Genomic DNA, 25,908 nt, shown 5'->3' with positions numbered 1-25,908 from the left:
GCACTGTTGCGGGCTTGGGAAGTTTCTGTAGTAACCTCCCTTTTGGTAAAATACTGCTGCATAATTATGGGTGGAGGGGCAAGCGTTTCGGGGCATTAGTGGAGATTATGGACTGTAATGGGCGTTGAATGCTGTCTAACATGAGGAGGGAGCTGGGCTCTCCCATCGCAGTATTCGTCCTTGAGTCCATTGATCACTGATTTCCGTGGAGAGAGGTTAATCCATCAGTTTTCGTAAGCAGACGGCACTGATGGAAATTCTTTAGGTGGCATTCTGGATGAAGCGAGCTCTCCATCTTTACAAACAAATGAGTGATATGACATGTACAGTGTTCCAAGCACATTTAACCAATTGATTTTCTTTCCTCTTGTAATAAGATCTGGAGACATATGAAAGTGTGCGATGGGAACTAAAATGAAGGAATTGCTCCGTACTCAGGAGGAACTAGAGCCCATGAAAGTCCTATAAAGCATGTAGTCACCCATCCTCTTTCTCAGATCGAGTTTGTTATTGCAATAAATAGTTATTATTGAGCTGATATACTTTATTTCCGTTTTGCAGAATCTTACTTCACATCTGTGGGCTTGGACGCTTGGGTGTACATATCTCCTCTTGATAATCATCTGTCTCTCTTCCTTTCCTTTCCTTCCCTTTCCTTTTCCTTCCTTCATTTGTTCATTCATTATTTCTGAAATAGCCTTTTTCTATGTAACCCAAACTGGCTTTGAACACAAGATTCTCCTGTACTCCCAAGTATTGGGATTATTAGACGTCAATCATTATGCCCAGCTTCAGTGGTCATCTTTCTTTTGGAAAGGCTTAAAATGTTTGACAGTAATCATTTCTATTTCCTCTTTCAAGCAGCTAAGACCTCAATATAGATTGCAGTGGTAACAATATAGGTAGAGTGCTCCAAAGATTATGTATTTGTTCCTAATTTATGCATAACCGAAGCCTTTTGTTTTAATTGAATTTACTTATTTGTTTACTTATTTATTTCTGTCTCTCTGTGAACAGCCCTGCCCTGAGCTTCACCTATCCATCTGCACCTGTCTCTCTTCACATGCATCAACAGATTCTAAGCCGGCAGCAGAGCTTGGGCTCTGCCTTTGGCCACAGCCCTCCGCTCATTCACCCCGCCCCAACATTCCCCACACAGCGGCCTGTTCCAGGAATCCCTACGGTCCTGAACCCTGTCCAGGTCAGCTCCGGCCCTTCTGAATCCTCACAGGTAAGAATGGTAGCTCCATGCTTTGATTCCTCTTGGTCAGCTGAGGAGGGGACTGGCCACTGCATTGGGTTGGAACCATGATGCCCTCAGGGATTCACAATGGCACCAAGAGTTCCGTGATTCAGTTTGGGGGAACATGCAGTGTAGTGTTTTCTCATTCAACCAGAGTGTCTTCCACCACAGCTGTGTGTTTCATGGGTACCAAACCAGATAATTTAGCCTGCTGCTGGCTGGCTTACACCTGTAATCCAGTCTTGAGGAGGCAGGGATCTGAATTTGAAGCCAAACATCTGTGAAACTCTTTTTTTTTTTTTTTTGTCTTTGTCAGTCATGGGTCTGGGCCTGGGTGCTCTCCCTGAGCTCTTCAGCCCAAGGCTATCACTCTACCCCTGAGCCATAACGACACTTCTGGTTTTCTGGTGGTTAGTTGGACTTTAGTGCCCGGGCTGGCTTTGAACTATAGTCCTCAGATCTCAGCCTCCTGAGAAGCTAGGATTATAGGTGTGAGCCACCTGACAAATCTGTGAAATTCTCATCTCCAGTGAACCAGCAAAAGGCCACATGTGGAGGTATGGTTCAAATGATTCAAATGATAGAGTGAAATCCTTGAGTGAAAAAGCCAAGTGAGAGTGTGAGGTCTAGCACTAGTGCGTGAGCACAAACACACACAGACACACACACACACACGCGCGCACACACATACACGAACAAACATACACACAGCACATAATTGATCAAGCCATATCCTGACCTGATACCATCTCTAAATCACTTTGGTGACAGTAGACCATGTGCTTGCACTGCTTGAGATTGCAATGGGTGGGGGGGGGTGGGCGCGGTGGGGAGAAAGAATTTGGATGGTCAAATTAAAGAATGTCACATATGGTTTGTATTGGGTCTCCTCCCCAACTTTAGAATATATGAAGTCACTATTGGACCCTATAAAAACTGAGAGTCGCAACCACTGTTCTTCTCAGCCTTTAAACAGCCCAAGGAATTTCAATTCATGACTAAAGTTCTAGAAATAAATAGCTGTCCCATTCATTGCCCAGTTTTGATCACACTATCTAAACTCTCCTGTGTTATGGAAGATTGTATGTAACCTTTACCAGTTGTTAAGTCACTGACACAAATAACCTTGCTGGTCTTCAGTTTCAGGCTTTACTTAGGGCCCCATATTAACCAAACTTTTGTCTCTGGCCCTGCAGAACAAGCCCACAAGCGAGTCTGCAGTGAGCAGTACTGGCGACCCCCTGCATAATAAGCGCTCCAAGATCAAGCCGGATGAAGACCTCCCCAGCCCAGGAGGACGCGGGCAGCAGGTAGGACACCCAGGCTGTGAAGGTTCGATTCTGGCCCTTCAATGCTGGGAACACAGCCCCCTGCTATTTGCCTGGCATCTCTTCACAGCATTTTCTTACTGCCATGTATGGCCTCGGCCATACTCAATGTCTTTGAAAATGATGAAGCCGTTAAGTTGATCCAACTATCTCAGAATCAAGCAGGAACCAATCGTCAAGCTGGGTAGTTAAGATAGTGTAGGAATTCACAGAACTGTAGTTCATAAAGCCCACAGCTGGATGCATTTGACTACAGATGTGGGCAGCCTCAGTCCTTTATTTTGGTCTTGGGCTGGCTGGAGTGTACAGCAGAGCTCATTCTTAAGCTTCCATTCATCCTGTTCCCCCATTTCTCACTTGGATAGAGTGCCTGGAGGGCCAAGAGGGACTGAGGCATAACTATCCCAAGTCTGATTAGATTCTGGGCTCTGCTTCTAGTCACTGAGGTCTTCTGGCCCCCTGAAGAAATGGGTTGGTTATGCCCAGAATACCATCTCAAGAGTTTCTTCTGTCTGCTCTGGGCCGGTGAATATGTAAATTGAGGAGAATCTTAACCTCCAAGGATCTGAACTTTGCTACCCCTAGGCTGCAGTAGTCTCAATCTCAGCATGCTTCAGCCCAGATTTCCCTTTCTGTAAGAGAGGCATTCTGAAATCGACCTACTCATACAGTTTGGTACACATTAATTTTGTGACTGTACCTGCAGCCTGTATGTGATTTTTATCACCTTAGGGTGGTACTCTGTATACCTAGGTATGCCCCAGTATTCTGGAGAGTCTGCATGGTATAGCTGCTATGAGGAGCACGCTGCAGAGCACTAGATGCTGAGGCTCCTAGGCCTTGGACCATGGAGCTTTTCCATGGAGACCAGAGGCAGACCCAAGAGGGCTCCAAACCCAGAAAGTCCAGAGTTGCTCATAAGCTCCCACAGCAGGCAAAACAAAATTCTAAGTACAACTGTTCCCTGATTTACAAAAATGGAAGACTAGCCAGGTGTGGTGGCTCACACCTGTAATCCCAGCTACTCAGGAGGCTGAGATCTGAGGATTTCGGTTCAAAGCCAGCCCTGGCACTAAAGACTGTGAGACTCTTTACCTCCGGTGAACCTCTAGACAAGGGAAAGTGGTGCTGAGGCTCAAGGGATAGGGTGGTAGCCTTGAGCTGAAAAGCTCAGGGACAGCACCCAGGCCCAGATTTGAAGCCCCATGACCCTCCTCCAAAAAAAGGGAAGACTAATTAATATGAAGACAAAGGATTTAAAATAACTGAACAACATAGAAAAAATAAGCTTTTGGGGTAAAGAATTATTTCTGGCTGGACACTGGTGGTTCATGCCTATTTTAGCTACTCGGGAGGCTGAAATCTGAGGGTGGAGGTTCAAAGCCAGCCCCAGGCAGCCACATACTCAAGACTCTTATCTCCAGCTCACCAGCAAAAAGTCAGGTTGGGGCTGTGGCTCAAGTCATAGTGCACCCACTTTGGCAGGGGAAGCCAAGTAAAGAGTGCTAAGACTTGAGTTCTGGTTCCAGTACTAGCACACACAGAAGAGCAGATATCATTTTGGTTTCTTTGAAGCATTTCTCTTCAGGGTAAGTCAGGTTGATTTCAGGTTGACTTTTTGTCTTTATTAAACTTAGGCTGTTGTCAAGAAAGTGTGGTCAATTTACTCTTAAAAAACTCGTTTCAAGATCTCATAAAGTGTGTTTGGAATATCACACACACACACACACACACACACACACACACACACGATTCCAGGTGTTATATTTGATTCACAAAACCCAGCATCTGTGTTGTTTTTCATTGAAAGAAAACTTGCCTTAGGAGGAAGACAGGTTTTAAATCAGGGTTTTATTTCTCTTCTTCCTTTTCTTTTGCTGGATCTGATTTTTCCGATTTTCTTTCCCTTCTCTGCCCTCCCACCTTCCCCCCCGCCCCAAGGAGCAGGCAGAAGGAACAACTCTTGTCAAGGAAGAAGGGGACAGAGAAGAGAGCAAGCAGGAGCCTGAAGTCATCTATGAGACGAACTGCCACTGGGAGGGCTGTGCCCGAGAGTTTGACACTCAGGACCAGCTGGTGCACGTGAGTGACTGGCGCTCAGCCATCTGCCTTCCCGCCCCGTGACCTTGGCTTCGAGGTTCGCTACTCTGACCCTGGCTGAGTCAAGTTCTTGAGCTCGGAGCACTGCAGACTGGAGAGGGCTTTATGACTTTATGAGAATAAAGAAAACTCCCAGCTATGGTGTTTGACCTGTGCAGTCAGCTAAAGCTTAGTGTAAAATTCAATAAAGTCTTCAATGGAGAGTGTAATGACTCTGATCCTATAAGCCAGAAAACACTATTTTGAGTTAGCGACTTTGATGGTTTTTGAGTAATAGTAAGCTGGACATGAATTATTATTAACCTTTTAACCAAGTTTATTTCCCCTTTCTAAGACTGTAAAAATAGAAAATGTGGAGTCAGGGGTGCGTCTCCTCCTCTTTTCCTTCCCCTCCCGTCCCTTCCCCCTTCCCTGAATACCCTTAGGCCTGAGGAACCCTTCCTTAGCCCCAACACAGCAGGTGACGCCTGACCCACTTTAGCCCCCAGGGTAAACCCCTCCTCATGGTAATATATGTGTGTGTTTTAAGATATCTTTATTTAACAGGGTATGCTTTTGAAACCCACAGAGTAGGATCAGATTGGGATTACTGAACCAGTTCTACGTGTGTGGTTTGTTTTTTGGTTTTTGTCCCTATTGCCAACACTGATGCTTCAATTCAGGACTTGGGTACTGTCGCTTAGTTTTTCTTGCTTAAGGCTACCATTTGAGCCACAGCCCTACTTCCAGCTTCCTGGTGGTTAATTGGAGGAAGAATTTTGGATTTGTCTGCCCAGGCTGGCTAGAACAGGGATGTTCAGATTCTCAGCCTCCCGAGTAGCAAGGACTGTAGTTATGAACCATAACTATATTTTTTTGCTGACCCCCTTCCATTTAGATGAAGCACAGAAATGATTTTTAAAAAAGCCCTTTTGTCTTGTTTCATAGGCTGCATGAGCTTGTAGCTTCAGCCATTCTATGGCTTGCCTGGCTTATGAGAAATGTCATATACACAATGTCTTGATAATTTAGCAAGGCCTTACTTCCATGTCTTCTGAAAATAACATCTTTTAGAGTTATGCAGAAAGAATTACAGATTTTTGACAAAAACCTAAACAGTCAAATGTTTTATATTGAAATCTTTCACAGAAAGCAGAAATTTTTTCTTTCTTGTTTTTTTTTTTAAGATTTAGTGACTTTCTTCCTGCTGATTGTTTTAATAGAAACGCCTTTATTAAGGGGCTGAAATCAGTTCGAACTTAGCCTGATCAGAAAGATCTGTTAGATTACATCTCTAAAATAGCCAGCAAAAAGCTGGATGTGGGGGTGTGTCTCACATGGTAGAGTGCCCTTCAAACTAGCAAACTGAGCGTGAGGTCCTATGTTCAATGGAATCTTTTATTTCATATCAGCTGGGAGAAATTTATGTCAGGTTTAGAAAAAAGACTAACATGTTACCTTTAGGATATTAATTTTAGTCTGAGCCAAATTTTGCAGGGAAGTTAATTGATATCGTATAAATGAAGACTGTGGACTCTGTTGCTTACATTCCATCTGTTCTGCTGGCATTTAAAGGGTGGAACCTTCAAATTTGGGTGCTTAAATTGATTTTCTATTGTCTGCTACTGACCATTCCCATACTTTTCCCCTTGGAATGTATCCAGTGGCCTTAAAGGTGGCTAGTTGTGTGATGTAGGCACTTTGTGTTTTAATAACAACCTCAGGTCCACCTGGACACTTTGGTGAACAAATGGAATCCATATCCATTTCATAAGCCACATGTTTAGGGACAGAGGAAGCCATGACCCATTTGAGTCCCTATGACTTTCCTTGGGGAGAAGATATGATGGGATTCAGTTGAATTTTTATGCCGTCTACAACCTAGCGGCCAGGTGTTAAACCATTGCAATACTCTGCTTTATTTATAGTTCTGATTCCCTACCCTCCCCCCTCCCACCCTTCTTACAGTTAATAGAAAGATTCATGATTCTTCATGGTTGTCTATGTAGCGTCTGACAGTCCCGACTGCCCGCGAAAGCAAGTCGCTATCTATAATTGATATCCTTCTGTGGAATAGGGTGCCAGCTGCAATTGAAGGGCTTTGCAGAAAGCTCTTAAATCTTGACAAGTTCTCTCCTTGTTCTGGTTCAGTCGCTGAGCTGCACGGTTGGAATTCCAGCATTATTTGAACTTGGTGCAAAAGAGAGACATGTGTTTCGCATTAGCAAATCACCAAGTGGAAGAAGAGAATTAGGACCTGGGCAGGTCATCTCATAGGCTGTGTAATTCACCACAAGTACCCTCGCAAAGGTGCTGTCTGCACCAGCAGGCACCATTCATTCACGCACCCCCCCCCCCCAGTGTTATTTCTGGCCTTTCTCCTCCTCTATGGGGGCTAATTCTATGTTTGGAGCTTCTGGGACATCTTTTACCACTGAGATGTTTAAATTAATTTCTCTTCCCAGCAAAATGATTATAATTGGGTGTAGTTGATCTCAAGCTAGTATGAAATTAGCCATCAGTTTACTTCTGTGACCCACGGTTATGAAGATAAGGGTCTATTTTTGTTAATTGGGTTTAGTTTGTATTGATTCAGCATGAGTAAAACAAGAAAGGAACAGGAAAGCAGGAACAGTAGGTAGCTAGCACAAAAATTAACATGGAAAAAATTAGATCATGACCAGATTTATTGTTTTGTCAAGACACAGGTATCTCGATCTTCGAAGGATACATGGTCTAGAATCTCAAAATAAGTTGAAAGTCCTTATTTTTCTCTTACTTTAAAATTAGCTGGACTCTATTTTGCTGCTGTGTTATAGCACAAATGATACAAATCTTTTTAAACCTGAAGATGTTGCTGAAATTTACATTGTAATGGTTCTCGAAGTGTTCTGTTTTGCTATTACTATTCCTAGAGGTATTTGGTTTAGCTCAGTGAGGCCTCTGGATTGAATCAGAGATTGAATCTTATTTTAATTTTGTACTAGAATTAAATTCTGTCATTTATTTACTCTTTGCTGGCTGAAGCACTTGAAATATATACAACAGGCAATACAAATTTATCTCAGGTTCTCTGCAACCCATATCCTTTGGTTTCCAGTGGTCGCTGCCCATGTTTTGTGAGGCTTTGCACTTTATTTTAAAATTTCATTTGTTTGTTGATTGGTGGTAATGGGTTTTGAATGTATTTGTGAGACAGATGATCTGCAACTTGAGGCAAACCCCCACTTCCTTCTGCATTGTTTTTTTTAATAGCATCTCACAGATTTGTCTAAGCAGGTCTCGAGACAGTGATCCTCTTATGTCCACCTGGGAGGTTACCTGAGATTACTAGCAGGAGCCCTTGTGCTTGTCATTACCAGGCATGCATGCATGCCTCTGTGTGTGTGTGTGTGTGTGTGTGTGTGTGTGTGTGTGTGTGTGTGTGTGTGTGTGTGTGCGCGCGCGCATGCGCGCACACATGTATGTGCACACATCTATCAGTCCTGGGGTTTGAACTCAGGGCCTGCATGCTCTCCTTGAACTATATTTTTTGCTCAAGACTATTACTGTTTTTGTTGTTGTTCTTGTTTTTTGCTCAAGGCTAGTACTCTTCTTGCTGGGCTCCAGTGGCTCATATCTGTAATCCTGAGCTACTTAGGAGGCTGAGAGCTGAGGATCTTAGGTCAGGAAAGCCTGGGAGACTATCCAATTAAGCAGGAGAAAGTGGGAAGTTGAGCTATACCCCAAATGATAGAACACCAGCGTCATGCCAGAAAGCTAAGGGAATATGCCTGAACACTGTGAACACTGAATTCCCAGTATAGGAACCAAAAAAAAAGATAATGTGCTCTAATAGCGTGCTAGACTTTACTTCATTCAAGGAATACATTCATAATTATCTGTATTATCAGATAATTATCAGAAACATTCTATATTGACAGAGTAAAAAATGAAAGCCTATTTAATTTGTGAAGAATTGGTGAGTCCATAGAAATTTAAGGAAGATGTTGAATGTGAAGACATTATTTTCACATTCATACCGTGATCCTAAATTTGCATTTTAAATGTCCATCTGATTTTGATCCCTTTGCTAAAGTGGCATTGTGTATCTTTACCTAGTAATATTTAAATTTGGCTTAAGTTGCCATAGGGGGCTTAGATCCAAGACAGAAATTAATCTATGTGCACATAAAACCTCAAATGAAAGAATGGAGATTTTGATCTCATTTTTTTCTATAAGGAGTTGCTAGTTAATTTAGTTGCTCTAATTATTTGCCAACATGGTGTATAAAATCTAGACTAAGCACTACAAACTTCAAAGCCACCCTTAGATGATTTTGTCTTCTGGGCGATGTTTTGTGAAGCTGCTGACAGTGTCGTACCTGCATTGAAATCCTGCCCCTGGAAAGCGCTCTGGGGAGACAGGAGGGGCGAGCGGCCCAGGTAGAATGCAGGCTCCACTGCCATCACCTTCCCAGGCTGTGCTGGAATTCAGAGTGGCACCCCCATCTCTGTGGTCAGTCTTGGGATGAACCATTGGACCCTTCCAAAATATATATTCTGCTTGCTTTTCTCTTTCTTTCTTTCTTTCTTTCTTTCTTTCTTTCTTTCTTTCTTTCCTTCCTTCCTTCCTTCCTTCCTTCCTTCCTTCCTTCCTTCCTTCCTTCTCCTTCTTTCCTTCTCCCTTCCTTCCTTCCTTCCTTCCTTCCTTCCTTCCTTCCTTCCTTCCTTCCTTCCTTCCTCTTTTTTTCTTTCTTTCTTTCTTTCTTTCTTTCTTTCTTTCTTTCTTTTCTTTCTTTCTTTCTTCCTTCCTTCCTTCCTTCCTTCCTTCCTTCCTTCCTTCCTTCCTTCCTTCCTTTCTTTCTTTCTTTCTTTCTTTCTTTCTTTCTTTCTTTCTTTCTTTCTTTCTTTCTTTCTTTCTCTTAATTATCTTACTGTGAAACAGCCATGAAAATAAACGTTGTCCCCGGACATCCAAGGCCAAGCAGAGATCACCTGAAGTAGACTGAATGGGAAACAGATGCAACAGATGGAGGGTCTGGATGGTTGTTCTTAGCGAGGGGTAGAATGAGTAGAGGAGAGCCAGGGTGTTGTTGGACTTTGGGGAGTTTTTTGTGTTCACTTGAAAGCTCCTTTTCTATGAATTTGTGCATGCTGGATATCTCTACTCCGTCAAAGTATTCTCTTGGTGTGTTTTGTTGACTGGGGCTCAGACAAGATATTTCCCCACCTTGTATCTCAGTTTTTAGACAGAACAAGAGAAGCTATGGAACTGAATCACCTTCACGACAGGGATGGCAAACAGGCTTCTTCTCCAATGCTGTGTTGAATGGCATTTGCTGGGGATGCCTCCTCCTTTGAGGCAGGGATGTGGGGGGGGCGGTTACAGGAATCAGTGGGGGAGCGGGGTTCCGCAGGAAGGGGCAGTGTATGTGTACTAGTTCCTCTCTTCCATTTGTTCAGTCACTGCATATCTGTTGAAATGTTTTTTATCAAAATCTCCATGCAGGCGGTTGTTTCTACTGTTTTTGTAGAACCTGTCCTTCCCCCCATTATAAAAGCCTGGTGGTGTAGGATTGGCTGTCCAAATTGGAGGAGGAGATAGAGATTGGAATTAGTTCAGGACATAATGAAGTCCTTGTTGTGTATTTGAGTCTTGGGCTCAGGAGGGGAGAAATGTATGAGAAATGTCCAGGAGAGTCTAGAAAATAGGTAGGAAGACCCAGTCAGAAGAAAAAAAAGTCATATAGCCGGGCGTGGTGGCTCACGCTTGTAATCCTAGCTACTCAGTAGGCGGAGATCTGCGAATCATGGTTCAAAGACAGCCCAGGGACTAAAGTCTGTGAGACTCATCTCCAGTTAACCCCCAGAAAACCGCTGGTGGCACTGTGGCTCCAGGGGTAGGGTGCTAGCCTTGAGCTGAAGATCTCAGGGACAACACCCAGGCCCAGAGTTCAAGCCCCGTGACCAACAACAAAAAGAAGAGAAAACATACAGGTAAACTTTGGGGGATTGATTGTCATTATCATTGCTGGTTGTTACTCCTATTTGTTTTTTGTTTGTAGTGCTAGTAATGGGACTTGAACTCAGGGATGTCTCTTAGATTTTTTGGCTCAAGGCTAGGGCTTTACCACATGGGCTGCATCTCTACTTCTGGCTTTTGGGTGGCTAATAGGAAATAAGTGTCTATTAGATTTGTCTGCCAAAGCTTATTATGAACCAGGATCCTCAGATATTAGCCTCCTGAATAGTGCTCTAGGATTATAGGCATGAGCTACCAGTGCCTGACATTTCATTTTTATTTGTGAGAAGAAATACAATGTAATTTGATAGGGTACTTTTGCTTCTCTGTTGTCATGAAGCTGTTAATATGGTATGGATTTCAGAGTTCACAGACATGGGGCTTGCTCCCCTTTGTAGACATGTCCCATTGTCCTTGACCCTCAGTTTCTTCTGTGAACGAGTGGTTTAATGCCTCATAAAATGGCTGAGGGAGGGAATTCACTAAGAAATCATCAAAGATGAAATATAAGTGGTTCCCCTTGTGTGGGAGGGGCAGGGGTTGTTGGGAGAGAAGGATTAGGAAAGACTGAGGTATTGGCTTCCTGTCCCTGGTCAAAACCAGGTTGGTATTCAGGTGATAGTGTTGTTGGCATGTCAGCATGAAAGTCATCATTATCTGGGGACACTGACTGGACTTCTAGGGCCTACAACCCACTGAGAGAAGAATTGGAGTGTGCTCTGCAGTCCCCATTGTGCCAGCCAATATTCTGCTTCCCCTTTGTCCTATTGGAGGCTCCCGGAGTGAAGCCCCTGAGCCTGGGTTCTCAGCTTCAGCCCCTGGGGCCAATCACTTCCAGCTGTGGCGACTTTTCTTCCCTTTATAAATTATTGAGCAGCACCAGAGCAACATTCTAGGCCTCTGCTCCCCCACTACCACCCCTTTCCCACTACGACAAATAAAAATGTACCCTCTTTGGGGGCAAAATGATTTCTAGTACTATGCACAACTTCTTTTTCTTTTTTTTTTGCTGCTCCTGGGGCTTGAACTCAGGGAATGGCAACTGTTCCCGAGCTCTTTTTCTCAAGGCTATCGCTGTACCACTTGAGTCACAGTGCCACTTCTGACTTTTGCTATGATTATAATTGGCAATAAGAGTCTCACAGACTTTCCTGCCCCGGCTGGCTTTGAACTGCCATCCTCAGATCTCAGCCTCCTTTGTAGCTGGGATTACAACCCCAGCCCCAATGTCTCATCTGTACAGTGAACAGACCATCCATCTTACTCTCTCTCTGAGTTTTTATTCGTTTATAGTTTGTTTGGGAGGATTCAGTAAGATATTTTAATAGAAGTACTAAGAAAGCTATATGATAGAGTTTTGTTCAAACATAAGAAAAAAATCGAACCCATGGAACATGTCATTAAACCTGATTAATTGAAGAATGGAGAGATTAAGGGTGACAATGAAAATTTAACAAGAAATTAATGTGCCATTGATTAATTCATTCCTGTGTGCTTCCTGTGTAAGCTGCCAGTTCTAACTGCTACCATGTATCAACACCACCTAGTGGCCACTGGTAAAATTGCAGGCATAGTATCAGGGCAGATCAGACTAGGGAGTCAGAATGGAGGGGAGGGCCCAGGAAAGAACAAGAGCTAATATTGTCCATGCCCTTCGGTAGGGGAGCCAAGGGGGAGTTGGTTGAAATGGCCAGAAAGGTAGTGAGAAGGAAAAGGAGGAAGATATATCTTGTAGAGGTTTGGTTTGTGTCTTGAACAAACAGGTGAATTTCAACAGGGAAAGCCCACTGGTGGGAGGTGTTGTGAACACAATAGGAATTCAGTAGGATTTGATTATAAATACAGTGGTAGAACACTGTTCTGTGCCTTGGGGTTGGAAGGTGGAGTGTCATGCGGAGTGGCAGGCCTGCAGTGTGTTTCTCTGCATGCAGGGCTCAAGTCACAGGTAGACGCAGAAGGGGTGGAGGAGATCAACTACAGAGCAAGGATGGAACCATTGGCCAGAAGTCTATAGCTTAGAATGGATCTCTTTGGGATGAGAAGAATGGTTTGACCCATAGAGGTCTTATAGGAAGATCTCTCGAGCTGAACTTTGCAAAGTCCTTACCCCCCAAAACTGTAATATCAAAGAGAAAAGGAGAATGGTGCAGTAGAACATGCTGTAACGAGGCTTAGAGTGGCAAGTAGTTCACATTGTTTTGAGGAACTTGGGGAGACAGTTTGGAGATGCTTTACCAGTTCAGACTGGGCATTCAGTGGGGCTGCTCCTTCTCCAAGAGAAGTCAGAAGTTTACTGGGTACTCGGCTGAGCCCTTGGGATTTAGTTCCACCAGCATACCCCCCCATACCTCTCTTGTGTGTGATTTCTTCAGGACCCTGAGTATTCTATTGTCTGTCTGTCAGGTAGGTTTTACAGGGTTTGTGGGGAGAGACTCCCACCTGATAATTTGGAGAAGATACTTATATTGTCAGTCAGGTTTTAGAATCACTCAGTGATGGTTTGTTTAGACTTAGTATCATTTTTGTTTTTGTACCCCACCTCTTCGCCCCCAGTATATGAATGTGCTTCAGAATGGTGTCAACTCAGTCATATTCTTCTGGAGATACTTTTACAAGCATTTGATTTCCTTTCTGTGTTGTCCTACTATGTTGTATTGTTTTTAATTAGCTGTATACACTGACATTCAACATGTCAATTAATAAGAGCATGCCATGGATCCTGATTGATGTCACTCCCTTTCATCATCATCACCCCCATCTCACCTAGACCCCCCCTTCAATTTTCCAAGTTCTGTAGAATACATGTTGCATATTTGGCTGCGTTCCGGCCCTGCTCCTTCCTGTCTTCATTCATCCTCCCCTTCGCTGGACTATACCATCTCAATACCACCTTCCAGTATTCACTGTCTTAAAATATGACTTAGTTGTCCAAAGAAGTCAACCATTGGAAATCTCCCCTACGTATACCGTACTTTGTTCATGTTCTTGTACTGCTGCATATGCCCCCATATGTTTTTATTTGTGCATTTATATGTTACATCTGACTCCACATATAAGAGAAAACATGCCTGCTTTATCTCTTCTAGGCCTGACCAACTTCATTCAACATTATTTTTTCCAGGTCTGTCCACTTCAAAATGCAATGGTTAGGGCCGGGAGTTTGACCTAGTGGTAGAGTGCTTGCATAGCATGCACAAAGACATAGGTTCAATTCCTTGGTAGCACATACCTAGAAAAAGGTCAGAAATGGTGCTGAGGCTCAAGTGGTAGAGCTCTAGCCTTGAGAAAGCCCAAGGATAGTGCTCAGGCCCTGCGCTCAAGCCCAGGACTGGCAAAAAACAAAAATAATGGTTGTGCCATCTAGTAGGTGGCAATGCTCTAATGTACACATGCGTGTTCACTTTCTCTCCTTCTATAAAATACTTTCTCCCACTTTTTAATGGCATGCCTTAATTCCTCATTAGGAACTTGCAGCCTTATGTTTCAAAACTGTCTTCCTGATCTGGATGGGGAAACAGCCAGTCTTAAGTTATAGCCATAGGATTCCCTAGGTGGGTGACCCCAACAGCACAAGCATGGTGTCCCTTGTCCCAGTGTCCCGGGAAGTGAGGTCTCCCCAGCAGGGTGCCAGCCCTCCTGTGTGATGAGGTGGCGCTGTCTTCAGCCAAGGGAAAGTTTTGGTGTCATTTGTACACAAGATAAAATAACCAAGCAGTGGAAGGAAGCACAGCGTCACGTCCCCACATGTTCAGGAGAGATAAACTTCCATGGAGTCTCAATACTGAGCCATTTGGCTTCTGGCAGCTGTGTTAATTGGTAAAATGCAGATTTTTTTTTTCTCGATCAAGAGGGGATTATTCTTGTTATCAGTCCAGAGCATCTTACTTCAAGATGAAAAGCCTTTACGGAATTACAGATGCCAGCGCTTGTACAAAGCATTTGTGGCGATTGACAACTCAAAGAAGAACATATGATTTATTAGTCTATAATGGTGAGCCCTGAGCTGTGGGCCAAGTCCTACTGATTTGTGAAATTATTTCATGTGAACTGCTTTTGTTTTTGTTTTTGCTTTTTTAAAATGCTACTTGAGCCCCAGGTGAGGCAAATAAGTATAGAGTCTGCATTCCATGAAGGGACAGGACAGAGAGAGAAAGGAAAGGAAAGGGATGGGGGAGGGAAAGGTGACTCTAAAATCCATCTTGGTGGCGCCTTGTATAGTAGTTGGGCCTGATAAGCTGGCAGAGGAAAGATTAATAACAAGGCCGGACGCTATCAGTACCCGCTTGTCGATTCAGTGTAACAGGGCTGTCTGTTGAGCATGGAAATTATTGATTAAATAAAAATTGCTATTAGATTGTGATGTGATCCATAATCACAAACAATGGTGGACATTCCTCTCTTAGATCCTCAGCCATGCATCAAGTTGTTGCTTTTTTTCCCCTCCTCACCGTAATTTATATTGTGCTGACACGGGCTCATTAGGTTTATCCTTCTGCTCAGAGGCAGGAGCCTGGCAACCCGCCACCAGAGGTGCAGGAGGGCGGGAGTGTACCAGGAAAGAGGGAACGCATGCAGAACTATGGAGGACAGCTCTGACTATTTAGTTTGGCCTTACTTTGTTTTGTTGCATTTTCATTTATTTTGTTACTTGTTGGTTTATTTACTTCTTTGTGCCTGTTTTAGGGGCACAAGGCCTGGTTATTGTATCTGATCTTTTGTGCTGGAGGGTAGTGCTTCACCTTTTCAACCACAGCTCCACTAATGGCATTCTGATGGTCAATTGGAGATAAGGGTCTCATGGATTTTCCTGCCTGGGCTGTTTTTTTTTTTTTTTTTTTTTTTGGCCAGTCCTGCTCCTTGAACCCTGGGCCTGGATGCTGCCCTGCAGTTCCTTTCTATAAGGTGAGCTCTACAATACCACTTCTGGCTTTTCCTATGATTAATTGGAAATATGAGTCTTCTGTACTTGCCTGCCTCAAGCTGGCTTCCAGCTGTGATCCTCAGATCTCAGACTCCTGAATAAGATTACAGATATAAGCCATCAGTGTCCAGTTTTGCCTTTGATTTTTATTTTAAGTAGATACGCAAAGAGATTTTGATTCTTCAAGTTAGATTATGGTTTTAGTGCATCATGGTCACTGGATTTCACCCCCATCTTTCCCCATCTCATGCTCACATTGATATAATATACACTGAATATAATACCATGTTCGCTTACTTCTTCTCTCTCTGATAGAGTTCTGACCATTTAAAAGAGTATGATTCAGGACTGGGAGTTTGGCCTAGTGGTAGAGTGCTTGTCTAGCATGCACAAAGACCCGGGTTCGATTCCTCAGTACCGCATACATAGAAAAAAGCTGGAAGTGGTGCTGAGGCTCAAGTGGTAGAGCTCTAGCCTTGAAAAAGTCCAAGGACAATGCTCAGGCCCCGAGCTCAAGCCCAGGACTAGAAAAAAAAAAAAGAGTATGATTCAGTGGCATTTCACAGATTCACGCTGTGGTGTGGTGTAAATATCATGACATCTATTTCTAGAGCATTCTTATCAGTCCTCTTCCCAGGAAACCCATAGCTATATTACATAGTCATTTCTCATTCCCTTGTTATCTTGGTGGATTTGTCTTTTCTGGTGATTTCATATATTCGAACTCACACTGTGTGATCTGGGTCTTTATTCCTTCCATGTGATGTTTCCAACATCTTATAGAAAAGGTCTGTGTTTTATTCTTTTCTGTGACCACATTCTATTCCATGGTGTAATTCCACTGCGTCATGTTTCTTTGTGTTTCTGAGTTGTTTCCCTCTTCTGGGTGTCGTGTGGTCTGTGAACATCACAGACAAGTTTTTGCTTGAACACCTGTTTAGAGTTCTTTGGGATCAGCCGGGTGTGTGAGGTCCTGTGTTTATTCCGTGTTTAGCTATGGAGAGATTGCCAGCAGGACAAGCTGGTAGCTGTCCTGTGTAATCCCTGCTTCCTCTGATACCCATTAGCCTCTATCTGTCTATCTTGCACTGCAGTTCCCCAGCACACTGCAGGACAGGTAAGTTTAGGGTTTCTGGAGATGCTGCCTGATGTAGTACCACAATCACCACTTGGTGAAAAACTCTTTACACACCCACCCTGCCAATTTCCCCAAACAGGAATGAGCTGTTAGGCCTCCATAGATCCAATAGATTGGCAGTTTAGCTTCCCTCCCTCCTTGAACCTTCTGTGTCTATGGGCATATTCATTCATTCATGTCCTTACCTATTTAGAACAACAAATGAGATATGGCAATGACTCCCATGATGCTTGACTTCTGGAACTTTCCCTCTATTATGAGGGATAGCAGGAAAATGAAGGGGTCATCTGTACTAATGAAACAGGAAGTAAAGCCCTTGATTCTCCAAGACCCGAGAGGTCCAGAGGCCCAATTTGAGTGAGACCACCTCTCAGAGCACATACACTTTTCTCAGAGCAGAGAAGTGAGATTACTCCCTAATGTAATCTGGAACTTGGGCCTGGGCACTGTTCTTTATCTTTAGGGTCCAGACTAGTGCTCTAACACTTGAGTCACAGCTACATTTCTGGCTCTTTGCTGGTTAATTGGAGATAAGAATCTCACAGACTTTGCTGTATGGGTTGGCTTTGAACCATGATCCTCAGATCTCAGTCTTCTTTGTAGCTAGGGTTACCTGCCTGAGCCACTGGTCCCAGGCATGGTTGGCTTTTCCTGATTACTAATGAACTGTGGATTAGGGGTTAGGACATTTCAGAGAAGGAAAAAAACCAAACCAAACCAAAACCCAAACCTTTAAAGTTATAAGCAGAATGCTTCAACAGACATCTAGGGAAACATAGCTATATTTTTATTGCTTAAAATCTGTTTTCCTGTGACAAAATAAAACAGTAATTACTGAACCTTGTAGATTTTTCAAGAGAAAAAAAATTATGCCAGACCCAGATGCTGGTGTTTTCTTTGGCAGTGTCATTAAACTGACGGTTCAGGAAAACACAATAAGCTGGGATTTCATTAAAAAATACTAAAAAGAAGCTGAGACCAGGGCCGGAAGTTTGGCCTAGTAGTAGAGTGCTTGCCTAGCAGTCACGAAGACCCAGGTTCAATTCCTTGGTAACACATACATAGAAAAAATTTAAAAAGCCGAAGTGGTACTCTGGTTCAAGAGATAGAGCACTAACCTTGAGGAAAGCCCAGGGACAGTGCTCAGGTAGTCCTGAGTTCGAGCCCCAGGACTGAAAAAAAAGGAAAAAAAAAAAAAAAAAAGAAGCTGTGACCCTGCAGAACAAAATGGCGTGGTGAAAAATAGAAGTTTAGAAGTGTTGTCTTGGATGGGTGGTAAGGTTTTGGCTTGGTGTGTCTTCTGAGGGTGCGAGGTCCAGCTGTATTTTGTTGGGCTTGGGTCCCCAAGCCTATGTTTTCCACAAAAGTTTGGTCCATCAGTTCCCAAGGAGGAGTTATTGTATACAGTTGTCATCAAGGTTGTTTCATTTTCATATCTACCTAATGACTGAGTCAGCATCCTCAAAGATCTTGAAAAAGCAAAACATTGAATTTGCTCCAAGAGGATTCAAGGTTATCATTGTAAGATAAGATCTTTAATTATATGTTCACTATTAGCAGGCAAGGAGATTTGCCACCCAAACGAGCCAATGTTATTTTCAGCTAGGAAAACACTGTTTTAGTTAGTCTATTTCTGGAAAATCTAGGCAATTTCTGGGAAAAAAAATCACACTTAGCTTAGCTCTTCAGACTCTGAAGATACAATGATTTATAATCATTGAGATCAGGTTGATAAGGGGCCAAGTCTGCTTTATGATGAGGGGAACCAGGGAAAAGAATTTCAGGGTTTAATGGTTGTCAGAACGAACCAAAGGCATGGCCAATGGCTGTCTAGTATTTGAGGGTGGTTAGCTTTCCTGCGCATGCTGGATCTGGCTTGTCTTCAAGTTTTGGATCATAGTCCCATAAATGGAACCCACAAGGAGACAGATTTAGACTTGCTCTAAGGAGACCAGCACAAGGAGAGCTGGGGGAGAGCCGGCAGCAAGCTGCCTGCGGAGACGAGGATATTCTGTGACTGCATTGTAAGACATGTACATTGGACACCTCTGGGTGTGGTGCAGGATACAGTGCTGCTCCTCTGAGTACCCTGAGCTCACCTCAGGACCAGACGACCCCTCAGCTCCTGCCAAACCTGGGTGAAATTCTCTCACCCCGTAGGAGTTCCTTATAAGCAAACCAATTAGTTGCCTCTTTCAAAGCGGAGGCAGCTAAGAACAGTGATGTTCTGATGCTTAAGAGCACATCTTTTCTTTCTGACTTGCTCAAGATTGTGGATTGTCCTTTCCCAGATAAAACAGTAAACATATTATAGACAAGTATAATAAAGTAGGCTCTATTCTGTGAACAGGTTCTTTAACCTAGGAGTTTCTGCTAGATAGGAAGTGGCCTGTTTTAAGTCTAGTGCCCTTCCTTTCCCTCTGCCTCCTGAGGTTGTTTTTCCTGTCATTTAACTTTATGCTCTGTCCTGCTCTGTATATCATACATGAACATTAGCTGAAAATCAGTTCTCAGTGCTTAGAATTTTGTATCCTTTATTCTTAATCCCAATATCCTTTCCAAAGTAGATGTGAAAGCCTGGGCCAGTGGTTCATGCTTGTAATCCTAGCTACTCCAGAGGCAGAGATAGGAGATATAATGGTTAATTGAAGTCTCTTATCTCCAATAATACCAGCAAAAAGCTGGCATTGGAGCTGTGGCACAAGTGGTAGATAACCAGCTTTGAGGCTCTGAGTTCAAGCCCCAGTATCACACTATCACACACACACACAGTGCTAGCTGTTGCTGAGCTCCTGAAGAGTGGGATGGAGAAGTTTCCTTAGATTGCTGCTCTGGGCTCTTGTCTCACATGACTTAATGCCTGTCTGAACTTTTGAAGTCTCTTTCATTTCTCAGATGGTAGTTTTTTTTTTTTTTTAATCAGAGTATGACAGTCTTATTTTTGTATTACTTTCAGTGATTTTGTCCTCATCTGGTTCCTTTCCAGGAGATGGTTCTGTAAGCTAGCCAGTATTTCTGTGTCCCTCGGGTGACTCTTGTCCCTGAAGCCCCTGGTGGGCTGCATGATTACTAGGATTATGAATGATTAGGGATCAACACAATGCAGCCTGATTATCACCTGCAACAGAACCTAGAACTGCTACATGCTCTGTGAGAGCCTTGACCCAGACCTGGGGGCCTGGGAATCTGCATTTCTGCCCAGCCCCTGCCTGTTTGCTGTACGTAGAGGAATTTTACAACTAATGTCCTCTCTTGGTGTCTAAATTTGGGAAGGCATTAGGGACCAGGTGTCCTGGCCCCACTCCAAGATAGCAGATTCAACAGAGCCTTGTTTTATAGAACTTGTTAAACGTGTTTCAGGGCTATAGAATAGTGTCGAATCTGTCCCCAATATAATTCGCTAAGATTTTTTTTTATTATCTTATACTTTGCTGGGAATTGAACCTGGGGCGCACACATTACAGGTAAGCATAATTAAACTTCAGTTCCACCTTTCTTAGGGATGAGATAACCATTCTAGGGAGAAGTGGTAAATCAGTTCAGTTCCTTGTGGTGGAAAATCCTATCCTTATGATTGTGGTATGTACCATTTCACTCCTGAACACTCCATGATCTCCACATCCGTCGGGCTCCCACACCTAACTTCACCTTTCAGTTCTGGATTACAGGTGGTTTGAAGGAAGGAGAACTTGGAACAGGAAACGTCCCTAGGTTCCACCCCCTTCATTTCCATCCCAGGCAGGGCTCTCGTGCTCTGGCAGAGTGGATTGGAAGTTATGAGAACCATGAACTCTAGTAGCCAGAGCTGAACGTTTATCTGGGGATTCAATGTGAGCTTTTCCTGACACATGTACCAAAGATCAGCTTTGTCCTCATTCCACAGCCCAAGACTTTGCAGAAGGCCAGTCTTATGCACTGAGTCAACAGTCTCCACATTCCAGAACTTTCCAAAATCACCCACAGAGCCCAGCCCAAGGTGGTTTGTGTTGCTGATGATTCTAAATCTTTTAAATTTGTGTTCGTACCTGTGTGTGTGTGCCAGGACTGGGGCTTCAGCTTAGGGTCTTGTGCTTTCACTGAGCTTTTTTGCTCAAGGCTGGTGTTCTACCATTTGAGCCTCAGCTCCACTTCCACCCTTCATGGATTTTCCTGCCAGGGCTGGCTTTGAACTGCCATCCTCAGCTCTCCACCTCCCGAGGAGCTAGGATTTGCAGCCGTGAGCTCTGGGTGCCTGTCCCACTGAGGGAAATCGGAAGTGCTTCTCTCAGGGGGTGGAGTCATTTGATACCATGAGGCCCCTGTCCTGCCTCGTGTGTGACTGAAACAACCAGGGGTGTGGGTGATTCCTATAGTTCTTCCTGCTAAAGGCTTGTGAATGCAGTGGATGATTGCAGAGGCTGAGGGAAAGGGCCTGGGTCCTGGATATTGAATTCGGGGTTCAATGCTCCTAGCTTCCCTGTCAGGCTTTATTCTATCACCTTTGTGACTCTGCAGACCTGAAATTTGATGTCTGCTCCCACCCAACGCCGCTGGTTTCTGTAAGCACATTCAAACTCAAAAGGACTTAATTGGCTTTAACGTGTTGGAAATTCCGTCCCCCCCCTCAAAAAATAAAAGTTTCTAATTGAGTGCTGTGTAAAAGTTAAGAGCACAGAGGGGTGTGTAATTAAACACATGCAATTAATGAAGTGTATGACAGCTCTTTCCTATTAATTTCCAGCTGCAGGGTCTTCTTAAATATGATTCAGACACCAAATCTATGACCGCCACAGGACTTAGGCCCTTACCACTCTTCCTGTGGGTTTGAGTATGCTTGTAAAACCCACATGCCATCTGTGTGTTTCACCATCCCTGGTGCATCGCTCACCACACTGCCCAGCCCTCTTTCTTTACCTGGCTTTCTGGATCTCACAGTCTAAAACATCACCTTTTTAAAGTCATTGTATTGTTTGACTTGGGTCAGACACGGTGAAATTCAAAACTTGACTTATCAATGTATTCTTGGGACCAGGACTAGACTGGATTATATTGACAAATGAATGAATGAATGAATATTATTTCTCTCCTATGCAATGGCTAGTAAAGGATGTGTGTTTGAATTCAGGATGAAACATGATTTTTTTTTTTGCCAGTCCTGGGCTTGAGCTCAGGGCCTGAGCACTGTCCTTGGACTTTCTCAAGGCTAAAGCATTACCACTTGTCCCTCAGCACCAATTCTGGCTTTTTTCTACGAATGTTTTACCAAGGAATCGAACCCGGGTCTTCGTGCATGCAAGGCAAGCACTTTAACCACTAGGCCAAATTCCCAGCCCCATGATTTTATTTTTAACGAGATACATGTTTTTCTGGCCATCCATCTACTTCTAAATTAGACTTCACATTTGAGTATGATATGCAACATGTTAACAGAGAACACACTCATTGAAGTATTACACAGGAGAAAAGTGGTGAGGGAGAACGGCAACTATTTAAAAAGGAAAAAAAAAAGGTACAACAATAGTCCCTCAAAATCACCAAAACAAAGGCAAAATCACCAAAACAAAACTGTTTTAAAGTTTTGATATTCATTAGAATATGCCTTACTATGGAATTTGAACTCAAGGCCTTTCGTTTGCTAGGCAGGAGCTTTGCCACTTGAGCCATGCCTCCAATCCTTTCTGATTTTGCTTATGTTCCGAATGGTCTCACCCAGGCAAGCCTGGCCTGTGCCATAAGCTCCCACATAGCTCAGACACAGGCATGTGTTACAACGTGTAGCATTTTCCTTGAGATAGTCTTAACATTTTTGCCTGGGCTAGCCTTGACCTGCGGTCCTCCCGATGCTTCTGTCTGCTGAGTAGCTTAGATTATACACATGAGCCATAGCATCCTTTACCTTATACAGATTTTTATTTTTTTTTTAAGCCATGGCTGTACTGAGTGTTTGGTATGATAATTTATATTGAGTATGCCACTTTTATTGTATGGATTTGTTATACCAATGAACCATCATCACATATCATTCAGAGATTACCAGCTATTTTTCACTCTTAGAAATAGTAAACATATCATGTAAGTTATTTTGCTTTTGTTTTTGTTTTGTTCTTCACATTCATTGGCCTTGAACTCAGGGCCTGGGTCCTGACCTTGAGCTTCTTTATGCTTAAGGCTGATAAATGTCCATTCCTGTGCTTCATCATATACTTATTTTATTTTTTTATTTATTATTTATCTTGCCTTACTTTTAAGTATTTTATTCTTTTGTTTGGCCATTTTTATTTTAGCTTTTACTTAAGTATACCAGTGGAATTTTTTTTGCCAGTCCTGGGGCTTGAACTCAGGGCCTTGGCATTGCCTTTGGACACGTTTTGCAAGGCAAGCACTCTGGCACTTGAGCCACAGCACCACTTCTGACTTTTTCTGTGTATGTGGTCAGGTGGAATCAAACCCAGGGCTTTGTGCCTGCTGGGCAAGCACACTACTATTAGGCTACATTCCCTTGCCAGTTTGCATCTTAATGAGGAAAAAAAAATCTCACATTTCTTTAACATCGATTTCTGGGGATTATTTTCTGCTTTCTTTACTACAGACCTCTGCAAAAATTTTGAATAAGAAATGCACTTACAGATGTTCACCTATGCTTTAATTCACTTTGACCATCATAAATCTAAGATCTCCTTTCTTTAGCTATTTCAAAATGTCTTCAGCTGTTTTGTTTAGTGTATTTAGTAGATAGTATGTCTTCTAATAGCTAATAAATATTTCTTGATCCTGTGTACGAGCCAGAACTTGTGTAGTTTCGGGGAGTGAAATCCATGAGGCACAGAGCCTGAACTCTCATCCGTCCTGGCTCTTGGCTGGGGGAGTGATTCTAGCCACATTTGTTGGTGTGCCACGAACTGTGGCCTGGTTGGGTTGTAAGAGCTTGTTGTACCCAATCAGCTAATCCTTTCTGTAGCTTAATGAAGTAGGTATTAGATTCAGCCTTGTTTCCTAGATCAACCAAGTCTCCATGAGGTTAAATAGCCTGGCTTTTGTCATCTTGCCAGTAAGTAGCATGGCCAAGCTGGCTTCTTAACAATTATGCCAACAAGCGTGCTAACATTTGTCGTAACCGTGGACATGGGGTTTTTCTGATTAGTGTTTAAGCTTGTATTATTAATCTGCTCAGGGCAGCTGGATGACAAACAATGGGAAGAGCCAGCGATGGCTCTGACTCTGTCCAAGCCTGGGCTACTGCCACAGCTGGGGGAATGGAGAGGACATGACCGGCCATTCCTGGGGTCAGTGATACCATGAGGCCCAACCAGCTAGGTCCCCAGCAGTAAGGCTGTAGGGGACAATGGACAGTTCACACACATCCCAGGAGACACTTCCCTGCCAGGGTTCCCTGGGACAGTCACATTCTAGGGAGCTGAATGATGTAGGAGGTGACCACAGCAGCTGCAGATGGCAGAGACTCAGCTCTTCAGAGTGCTAGCTGACACTGGAGTCACTGGGTTCTAGAGGCAGGGCAAGAAGGATGCCTAGTATAGGCCCATCTGGACCCTGGCTCCTTCAGGAGAGGTGACAGAAAGGGAACGAGCCTTCCAGTGCCATTGCCCCAAGAGGGGAATCTGCAGCTGCACTGGACTTGAGTCTGGGGGTCCATATTGGACATACCAGCAGACCTCTGGGAAGTTGAAGGTCACTGGGTGATGTGGTCGGGGTCTGCTGCTATGCAGTGTGGGACAATGTGTGGAAATGGGAGTACATATGTGTCCTTTGCTGACCCAGACAGTAGAACTCAGTGTGGTCCACAAGTGAGGGGGGGAGGAGGAGGAGGAGGAATTCAAACCTACATTGCCCATTAAAAAAATAGAATATTATCAAGATTATTTTTAGGTGTCTTGAATATTCCTAAGTTTTCTTTTCCCATGGAAAAGCAGACCAAAAGACTGCAGGGCACCATGAGGAAGGGGGAAGGTGTGCATGCATATATACTGCCCGAAATTCAGCTTTTCCATGCAGTCTTTTGGTCTGCTTTTCTTTGTACACATCTTTTCTTTCGATGGTGTGGGGGTTTTGAGCACAGGGTCTTGTTAGGGAAGTACCCAATTGCTTGAGCCACATTCTGCCTCTTTCTACCTTTTCTTTCCCTAGATGCCATGCTAATATATTGAGTGTCATGTGGCCATATTTCCAGGGATCTGCACCCTGCTTTTATTGTGTTTAGCAGTCTGTGTGGATGGCCTTCTTTTTTTAGGGGAAAACAGTTGTTTTCAATGATACTATTTTCCTCTAGAGAAAACAGCCACAAGCATTAATCCTCTGTTTAAATCTCTTAGTCCTAAACAATAAATGCTTAATAATAAAACAATTAGCACTTACTTATGGAAATGTTTAGGTTTTTATGTTTGTTTGTTTTGTTTTTACCAGTCCTGAGGCTTGGACTCAGGGCCTGGACAATGTCCTTGTGAATTCCTCCAGGCTAGCACTCTGTCACTTGAGCCTCAGCACCACTTCTGGCTTTTTCTATGTATGTGGTACTGAGGAATCCAACTTGGGTCTTTGTGCATGCTAGGCAAGCACTCTACGACTAGGCCACCCTCCTAGCCCCACGAGTGTTTAGTTCTTAATAACGATCTTCTTAATGGGGGCTGGGAGTGTGGCCCAGTGGTAGCATGTTTGCCTAGCATGCATAAAGCCCTGGTTTGATTCCTTGATACCATATACACAGAAAAAGCTAGAAGTGGTGCTGTGGCTCAAGTGGTAGAGCCCTAGCCTTGAGAAAGCCCAAGGACAGTGCCCAGGCTCTGAGTTCAAGCCTCAAGACTGGCAAATCATCATCATCATCATCATCATCATCATCATCATCATCATCATCTCAAAGCATCTTACCCCTTGAGCCACATCTCCACTTCCAAGTTTTTGCTTGTTAATTGGAGATAAGAGTCTTTGAGATCTTTATATCTCAGACCCTTGAGTATCTAGGATTAAAGGTCTAAGCCATCATGCTTGGCTTTCATAATGATCTTTGACTATTTCTTAGGGCTTGATCTGTTTGGTAGATTGACTTGGATATTTCTATCCTGCAGTAGTTTCATCTTTCCCTAAATATTCTTTCTGTTTGTTTTGTTGTTGTTTGTTTGTTTGTCAGTTGGGCTTGAACTCAGGGCCTAAGCACTGTCTTTGGACACTTTTTTTTCCCAAGGCTAGCACTCTGCCACTTGAACC

General features: G+C 43.5%; 1 protein-coding gene across 1 annotated transcript in view; it reads left to right on the top strand.

The window, feature by feature from the left end:
- Positions 1–25,908, top strand: part of Gli3 (GLI family zinc finger 3) — a 96,377-nt gene that overhangs the window by 36,289 nt on the left and 34,180 nt on the right. The window contains exons 6-8 of the mRNA XM_090333217.1: positions 1,018–1,231; positions 2,440–2,553; positions 4,513–4,653. Of these exons, the coding sequence (XP_090189343.1) occupies positions 1,018–1,231; positions 2,440–2,553; positions 4,513–4,653 (469 nt within the window). The remainder of the gene's footprint in view (positions 1–1,017; positions 1,232–2,439; positions 2,554–4,512; positions 4,654–25,908) is intronic.

The sequence above is a fragment of the Megascapheus bottae genome, chromosome 5 (assembly GCF_031878675.1).
Source record: "Megascapheus bottae isolate mThoBot1 chromosome 5, mThoBot2.hap1, whole genome shotgun sequence".
Classification (NCBI taxonomy): Eukaryota; Metazoa; Chordata; class Mammalia; order Rodentia; family Geomyidae; genus Megascapheus; species Megascapheus bottae.
This window is presented reverse-complemented; position numbering and strand designations above follow the sequence as displayed.